Source organism: Sorghum bicolor, chromosome 2 (genome assembly GCF_000003195.3).
Source record: "Sorghum bicolor cultivar BTx623 chromosome 2, Sorghum_bicolor_NCBIv3, whole genome shotgun sequence".
Classification (NCBI taxonomy): domain Eukaryota; kingdom Viridiplantae; phylum Streptophyta; class Magnoliopsida; order Poales; family Poaceae; genus Sorghum; species Sorghum bicolor.
In genome coordinates, this window is record NC_012871.2 from 8,711,445 (window position 1) to 8,720,258 (window position 8,814).

At 43.0% G+C, this 8,814-nt stretch overlaps 1 protein-coding gene across 1 annotated transcript; it reads left to right on the forward strand.

Annotated features, from left to right (window-relative positions):
• LOC8069127 (probable receptor-like protein kinase At2g42960) lies at positions 3,732-8,464 on the forward strand. The gene is made up of 8 exons (XM_002459530.2): positions 3,732-3,896; positions 4,146-4,859; positions 4,978-5,082; positions 6,662-6,784; positions 6,874-7,044; positions 7,225-7,354; positions 7,594-7,803; positions 7,894-8,464. The coding sequence occupies exons 2-8, from the start codon at positions 4,156-4,158 to the stop codon at positions 8,014-8,016; spliced, it is 1,566 nt and encodes a 521-aa protein (XP_002459575.1). The 5' UTR covers positions 3,732-3,896; positions 4,146-4,155; the 3' UTR covers positions 8,017-8,464.

Genomic DNA, 8,814 nt, shown 5'->3' on the forward strand with positions numbered 1-8,814 from the left:
TTTTTATTTTTATCTATATTTAATGTTCCATAATGTGACGGGGAATCTTGAAAGTTTTGGGTTTTTGATGTGAACTAAACAAGGCCGTAGAATAATCACCACCTAAACAGTGGTAATAGTACGTGTAGTATGGCAATTTTCCGCTCCAAAAGAAGGCCAAAGCGCGTCTTCCTTGCTAGCGAAATGCCATCGCATGGTCATGTGGTCTCTTAATTACATGTTGGCAAGAGGACAAATGTTCCAACTAATGGAAAATGATGACGACCTCTCTGCTGCTTAGGTTTTCTCCTTGGTAGAACCTGTTTTTTTTTTTTTTGGAGTATAATTATTAGGATTTCACCAGCGAGACCGTTGTAGTAACTGCAATTATTAAGTTATTTTTACTGGGGTACAATTATTAGGCGACATTAGGATTTCAACAGCAAGCAGAGACCGTTGTAGTAACTTTCGTAATTTTAAGATTTGCTGGCCTAATCTCTTAACCATGTTTATAGATCTAGAGTGTACGCACATTCAAATGGGAGCTAGGCAAGTGCCAGTGGCGGATCCAGAAACGGATCAAGAGGAGGGCTAAATAACATAGACTAATTTTTTTTTTCTCAATGCAGTACACTAATGGATATAGCTAAGATTGATAATTTAATATTGATTCAAAGTGTTCAAAGACAAAGATTCATAGAATAAACATAGAAAAATACCAAATATATGAAATCTTTTGCAAAAAAGAAAACCTATTAAAACATTTTTGAGTCCAAGAGGGGGCTGCAGCCACCCAGCCCCCCTGCATCCGCCAATGGCAAGTGCCGAGTGCATTTGTATGTACTACAATTTGGAACTAAAATACAATGAAAATCAGTTAATAAAATGTTCCGAAATTCACATTGTATGATCAGATAATATATGCTATTACACACATAAATCTTTATGGGGATCCTTGCAAAATACGGAAGCAGGTGTTTTTCTCTGTTTTGGATTACTTGGCACCAGCTGGGTTTTGGCTATACAAATTTTATTGTGCTTGTGCTAATAATTTTTAATAATTTTTAGATACTTAGGCCTCGTTTAGTTCCGATTTTTTTTTGTATTTTGGTACTGTAGCATTTTCGTTTTTATTTGACAAATATTATCCAATCATAAACTAACTAGGATCAAAAGATTCATCTCGTGATTTACAGGCAAACTGTGCAATTAGTTTATATTTTCGTCTATATCTAATGCTTCATGCATGTGTTCCAAGATTCGATGTGACAGAGAATCTTGAAAAGTTTTTGGTTTTTGGGTGAACGAAACAAGGCCTTATAAAAAAAATCATACCCACATACTGCAGCAATCAACACACACACACATACGAATTCGGGATTTGCTAGAGTAATAAATCACTGGTGACAGATCCTACTATTTTATTATAGTAAACGAAAGCAGAGGTAGATGCCACAGCCACAGCATTTTCCAGCTGGACCGTGAACTGGCTGTGCGTGGGACCTGGGTGTCATCCTGTGTTCCTGTGCAGGTGGGCCCGCGTACACAGGTAGAGCAGGATAGCTCAAGTCACGGTAGGTGGGCCCTGCCGTGTGAAACCTGGCGGGCCACGGGCATGGAGCTGCTTGCACAGCAATAGCATGCCACTGCGATCCGCACGATCGCAGCTTCGCGACAGCCAACCCCGCGTGCCCGTTCCGTTTCCGTTTCATCTCCATGCTCACGCTCGGCATCGGGCCCCTGTCCCTCTCGCCTTCTGCTGCGTACACACCGCTAACCAACACGAGAATATGGCACACTCGATGGCTTTGTGCACGGCCCAGCATGCTGCTCGAGGCTGGCCGTGCCCCTCGTCGCTTGCGTTGTGTGTGGTGGAAGCCTGGAAATTTTTGGAAGGCGCTGCTGGCGTGGCGTGGCGTCACTTTGCTTGCGCTCGTCCACCCGCGAGACTGCAGCCCAGCTAAATTGTAGCTGGTCTTTTAGCTAGGGCCTTGATTACTTGTAAAATATTTTGCAAAATGTGAATAGTACTAATTTCGTTTGTATTTGATAAATATTGTCCAATTATGGACTAACTAGGCTCAAAAGATTCGTCTCGTCAATTCCGACCAAACTGTGTTATTAGTTTTTATTTTCGTCTATATTTAATACTTCATGCATACGTCTAAAGATTCGATGTGACGGAGAATCTGAAAAATTTTGCAAAATTTGTTGGGAACTAAACAAGGCCTAGGTTGTTCCGATAGGTAATAGCTAAATTTAGCTAGTTAAAGTTTAATTGGTGGATCCAAACATATTCTTAAGTAAAGATAAACGGGGTTTATACCGTCAGACTAATCGAGAATGCAAGTCTCAATGTTACATCCTCTCCATCCAATAACTTAGCACATCAACATTTTAAGTTTTCATAAATTCACACAAGTCGCTACACATCAATTAAACACTTAGCTAGTTTTTTTTTCCCATTTGAGTGTTTAGATGATTTAACTTAGGAGTGCCTTAGGATACTCAACTTCTCCATAACATTTAATGAAAATATTTATTATGGCTGATTATTAATTAATATGATTCCGAGAACATGTCATCCCTCATAGAGCATATATTATCGTCAACATGTAAGTACATGTTTCGTCACACAAGTATCAATTTCTCCACGATGTAGTTCGCAACAAAGAAAGATACTATCGCTAGTATCCAATCACTAAGGTGTGTTAATTGTTAAATGAAAACCTCAACAAAGGAGGTGCTCCGTTAAATTTTCTAGACTAAAAAAACCAACCTTCCACAAGTGTTTTGTACTATTTCTTCATATGGTTTAATTTTCATCACAATACATATATGTTTGCTTGCTTCAAAAAGTAGTGTTATCTCATCTCCTCTTCCCCTAGTGAATTTTAGCATTGTCTTCCCCTTTCAAAACTGGCGTGGCTTTCGTCGCCATCCTTTCCCACCAACATTAACACACCAAAGGAAAATAAGTTAAAAACCTAATAGCTCGAAATGGAGGAAGCGAAAGAAGCACACATAGGGTAGTACCATTAGTACTTGAACAAGTTTAAAGGTTACTCTAGATGGTGTGTATGGTGCCCCTAAAGAATTTACAAAGTACAACGCCAAACCCTACTCTCTAGTGGTACTTCTGCTTGCTAGCTATTCTACCTAAAATGGGGTGAGCTAGTATTTTTAAGGACTCTTTTTAGTGATATTATGCATTTTTTTCCACTTGAGTATGACTAGATGAGTTTTCTTTATTTGGCATCAAAGGAATCGGATCAAATCTTTTTGTTTAATTCTGATTATCTCCGATAAAGTCTACAATGTCATCTATGACCCAACTATTACCGTCCAACAATTTTGTATCACTCATGCCTAGCAGCGTCTCAGTCGACTTGCCTTCTACTCTTTCTCCAAAGAAGAGAGCAGTGCACATTTACACCTATTCACACTTCATCAACTATAAAAGCATATCATTTTCAATCTCTTGGACCATAAAAAACTTGAGAAAAAAAAATGCTTGATTAATGAAGCTTGATGAATCGAGAGGCATCTCATTTCCAATCTCCTGGATCATAGGAAGCAAAACCTCAATAACTGAAGTTTGACGGGGTCTTGTAATCTGTAGCCGTCGATCTAGATGTGGGTGGCCTACGTTGCCACTGCCACTCCCACTGTGGGTCCCACTGTGCCGCAACGGCTGAGGATTTTTGCGAGTCCGCGCTCGCTCCTCCCTCTCTCTCTCTCTCTCTCTCTCTGTTTTTTTCCCCCTTTTTTCCCGTTCCCTCTCGCTCTCTCGCTCGCTCTCTTCCTCTTCTAGTGGGGGCTGGCGGCGGCGGCGACTGGGCGAGCCGCGAGCGCGCCGCCCTTCGCCAGGCCTTCGTCGGCCGCTTCGCCGGCGACCACCGACGGGCATCCACCAGGTACGCCCGCCCGCCCATTCCCTCGGCTTCCTTTCCTGCCGCGAGAAAAAGGAGCACTCGCACTCCAAACCTAAGTACGAGCTACTCGTATTCGGATCTGACCCAATCGCAGCTGATACCTGCTAGCTTCCATTTCCTCCGCGAAATTCATAGGGGTGCTAACGCTATGCCGGGTCCGCTCGTATCCATTGTCTTCTTCGGCGGAGCGCTAAGCTAAAAATCGCAGTACTGATGCTGCTGTCTCTGCAGGTTGCTGAAGATGTCCGCGGGCGAAATCCTGAGGGCGGAGTTATCTTCCAGGACGCCGCCGTTCGGCCTGCGGCTATGGGTTGTGATTGGCATCTGTATCTGGGCGCTAATCCTGTGCGTCCTGGGCTTCATGTGTTTCTGGTCCGTACACCGGAGGAACAAGAAGCCTGGCAACGGCAACAAGCCCTGCTGCGATAAGATCCCGGTGTCCCAAATCCCGGACGTCTCCAAAGAGATTGCGGTGGACGAGGTGCGGGAGCAGCACCACGCCGTTGTCCACAACCTCCGTGTGCAGCAGGAAAGCCATCACACGCTGGCCGTTCAGGAGAAGCCCCACCACGAGAAGGATTCGGGGAAGATGCTGGGGCACCTGGTTAGGAGCAAGTCGAGCGACGCTGATAACCTGAGCCAGTGCAGCTCCGCGGCGTACCAGTGCGAAAGGGCTGGGAGCTCATACTCTGGCGACGAAGGTAGCTCGGGCAATGCGAGGAGGCAGTATGCTCAGTATGCGACCGTCTCCGCGTCGCCGCTGGTTGGTCTCCCGGAGTTCTCGCACCTGGGTTGGGGCCATTGGTTTACTTTGAGGGATTTGGAGCATGCGACGAATCGGTTTTCTAAGGAGAATGTCATTGGGGAAGGTGGGTATGGAGTTGTTTACCGTGGTCGCCTCATAAATGGTACTGATGTTGCAGTAAAGAAGCTCCTTAATAACATGTAAGCACCTCTGGACCTATTTTTAACCTAAAGGACACCTTCCATATCGGACTTGAAATATTGTTCTGTCCTCTTTGATGGTCTCAGCATACTGATTGTGTTTGATATGTCATTGTAGGGGTCAAGCTGAAAAGGAGTTCAGGGTTGAAGTTGAGGCAATTGGACATGTCAGGCATAAGAATCTTGTCCGCCTTCTTGGATATTGCGTCGAGGGAATACACAGGTGAAGCTAATTTCTGATTGCACTAACTGATGTCTAGATTTTGTCTCAGCTCAGCTGCCATACATATGTGCCTGAATATGATGACTACTGATACATACATAATCGCCTTCTAGTTTCAAGATAAAATCTTAAACTTCAAACCCTAAAAGAAAAATCTAACAGCTCATCTGACTTTGAGAATGCATCTACCCAAGTACATTCATTGAGCTATTCCAATTTCAGCTCATGATACGTTATCTGTCAGATCATAATCATTGGGTGATATTGCGTCTATAGCACTATTGGCGAATCATTTTGCCAACGTATGGCTGTGCTGGCTCAGATTACTATTTTGGCACAGCTTAATTACCACGTTTCACTCTGTTATAGACTGTCAAATACTCAATGCCCATCAAACCCATTGTCTCCTGCACTTTCTTCCTCCACTCCATCCATGTCCAGTCATTAATCGTAACAGGGCTCTTAAGTACAACAGGGCTTCGCGCAGAAGATAAGCTCTAATTACACCTTGCAAAAGACAATCAGCCATGCATAACTGCATATTGCACATATATACAAGCAATGCCAGAGGAATATTGTACACTGAACTAGTTTGTACCCATTGGTGCTTTTGTGGAATACAAATAATTTGGAATGGAATTTTAGATTGGGTCTCAAATTGTGCCCATTTGCTTTTCATGTGCCCTGTGGAGTGTGAACACAACAATCGTTGAATCTCAACGAAACAGGAGAGTTGGGTCGATGCCATATATAACTTCCTTGAAGGAAACTAATTTGGTAGATAAGCGAACAGAAACTTCACAGGAGAGTTGGGTTGATGCCATATATAACTTTTAAATCTGTCATTTCAGATGAAAAGATGGTGACCGGGGTTATTTTGTCTGTGCTGTTCTAGGCACTATGAACTCAAGCAAGCCATTTAATAGGGCACTTGTTATCTGCTTTATGGATGTATCCAGCACTGATGATGTCGCATTGCTGGTAGTTTTGGTGTTTGTAGCATGGTTCAAAGGCATCTAGTGACTAGTGAGGTCTTGCTGGCCATTGCTGCCTGTGAGAGGCATGGATTCCATGAACTAAACTCCACCATATGTGGGTGATAGGAGTCATTTGTCCAGGCAGTATCAAATCCACAAGACCCAGGCCACCCAGTTAATCATATGTACTGCTGCGCTGTACTAACTGCTATCACATGTTTACATGATTTTTACAACTATGAAGTTGTGATACCCTGATTACTATTTCTTTACAAGAAAATTCTCATTTGGTGCATAAGATATGCATTTGTCTTTAACAGTGTTTTTTATTCAGTATATGTGAATTCTTGCTCCTCTTCTTGGTTTTAGTTGTTAACAATGGGCAACGATTCTTGGTAGTTAGACATTTTTGAATGAAACACTTGATTTTAGTTTGAGTAATAAGAAAAACATAGATGCTGTTAACGCTTACATGCATTCTCCATCTACATTCGGCACTTCTGGTGGTTAATGTAAACTGTGTAAATCTATCTGTTTCATATATCATATATGGTTTTGTAATCTATTTGTGTATTCTCCTCATCATAATCCTCTTACTCCAGGATGCTTGTGTATGAGTACGTGAATAATGGAAATTTAGAACAGTGGCTTCATGGTGCAATGCGTCAACATGGTGTTCTTACTTGGGAAGCTCGGATGAAAATCGTTCTTGGAATTGCTAAGGCGTAAGACATGGACCATTCAATATTTTGCCTCTTCTTTTATACATATGCTTAGTTATGTAAGACATTTTATAATGGATGATATACTACAGGCTTGCTTATTTACATGAAGCCATAGAACCAAAAGTTGTGCACCGTGATATCAAATCTAGTAATATACTAATTGATGAAGAATTCAATGGCAAGCTTTCTGATTTTGGATTGGCCAAGCTCTTGGGTGCAGGAAAGAGCCATATCACAACTCGAGTTATGGGAACTTTTGGGTATGTTGTTTGCTTGACATTCATTTTGTAGTATCTTGCTTCACTAACTGGAACATGTGGCATTACAGTAGGGAACTTTAGATGTTGAGAGCTTTGTTTTTCATGTTTTTAGAGCAATTAGCTTTGTGGCACTTCACATGGAAAGAACCATTCACCTTTTTTTTTTTGCTACTGTTTCAGGTATGTCGCCCCTGAATATGCCAACACAGGCCTGTTAAATGAGAGGAGCGATGTCTACAGTTTTGGGGTGCTACTACTGGAATCAGTAACTGGGAGGGATCCAGTTGACTATGGTCGGCCTGCTAATGAGGTGAGCATCTGCTATCATATCATGCTTGCTGAAACCATCCATACAAGAGACCACCTGTTTCACAGAAAAGCAGCTTCTACCTACTATGGGAGATAAAATATTTCAGTTTTCAGGAGTATGGGTATCTTGCATTTATGCTTCATATCCCTTGTGGCAAGTGTAATTTTTTCAATTTTGTAGAAGCAATAATGCTTTGTCAGCTCTGATTGTTAATCAGCTACAACATGGACACGTTGCAGGTGCATCTGGTTGAGTGGCTCAAAATGATGGTTGGCTCGAGAAGAGCTGAGGAGGTGGTGGATCCTGACATGGAGTTGAAACCTACCACTCGGGCTCTGAAGCGTGCCCTTCTAGTGGCACTGCGGTGTGTTGACCCAGACTCTGAGAAAAGACCCACTATGGGACAGGTTGTTCGGATGCTCGAGGCAGAAGATGTCCCATCGCGGGAGGTTGTGCTTCTTCTGCTTTAACCCCCATGATACAAACATACTGCTCTTTTTGTGCAATAAGTCTGACCCTTGTGTTTTGATCCTGTGAAGGACCGTCGGAGCCGGAGGGCCCACAGCAGTAACGCAGACAGCGAGTCTAAGGCAAGCTCAAGTGAATTCGAGATAAGCAGTGATCGAAGAGAGTTGGGACCGTCCGCGAGGTTTCAGTCCTAACCCCTGATGAGAGCACAGCAGATCCTGATGGCCAAGAACTCGGTTTTGGACTAGCGGTGAGCATTGGAGGAACGCGGTGTGGGTGGGGCTGGTCGGTAGAGATAGGAAGGACATTGCATTTCTGGAGGGCATTGCATTTTGTACTGTAGAGATTGGAAGGTCATTGCATTTCTGGAGGAGGTAGGTATTATCCTTGGTAGTGGCCAGCTTAGAATGCAGAGTGAGATGGATCCCCTGAGAGAAAAGATTCAGACTTGCTGCGAATCTTACTCGGTATTCTGCTGGTGCGGCGGCAGCAGCAGCTTGTACAGACATTTCTTTTCTGTCTTTCGTTAGGACTTGCTGGCTAGCAGAAAATATGGTCTCCTTCCTAATGTGATGAGTGTTGAGTGACTTGAACCATCATCTTCTTCTAATCTTCTCACTGATTCAAATCGTAGCATCTTTAGCATGGAATCTCACTGATCCATTGGCCAAGCTAGAATTCTGTGAAGCATGTTTAGCATGGAATCTCACTGATTCAAATCCAATTGATGCTATTTTCTGTGATATTCCTGGAAAAACTTCCAAGTAGATTGGAAATTAAATGCAACTGAAAAGATGCAGAGAATCGCTGGCTACTAAAGTTCTGACCGCTGGAGAAATTTGAGCAGGATGACAACTACTACTACATAATAAATCCTAGGATCTTGACTCTTTATTAGGATCGGCCAGGCAAATCCTGTGATCGTTGGGGTTGCCAAACTGTGATCGTATGCTTATGTTCCTTAACTAGCTAGCTGGTAGCACTTGTTGATG

Bases quoted from the DNA above. Each gene is read 5' to 3' on its own strand.
- LOC8069127 (XM_002459530.2), top strand. From the start codon at position 4,156: ATGTCCGCGGGCGAAATCCTGAGGGCGGAGTTATCTTCCAGGACGCCG. The intron at 4,860-4,977 runs GTAAGCACCTCT...ATGTCATTGTAG, and splicing joins AAGAAGCTCCTTAATAACAT to GGGTCAAGCTGAAAAGGAGT. The intron at 7,045-7,224 runs GTATGTTGTTTG...CTACTGTTTCAG, and splicing joins CGAGTTATGGGAACTTTTGG to GTATGTCGCCCCTGAATATG.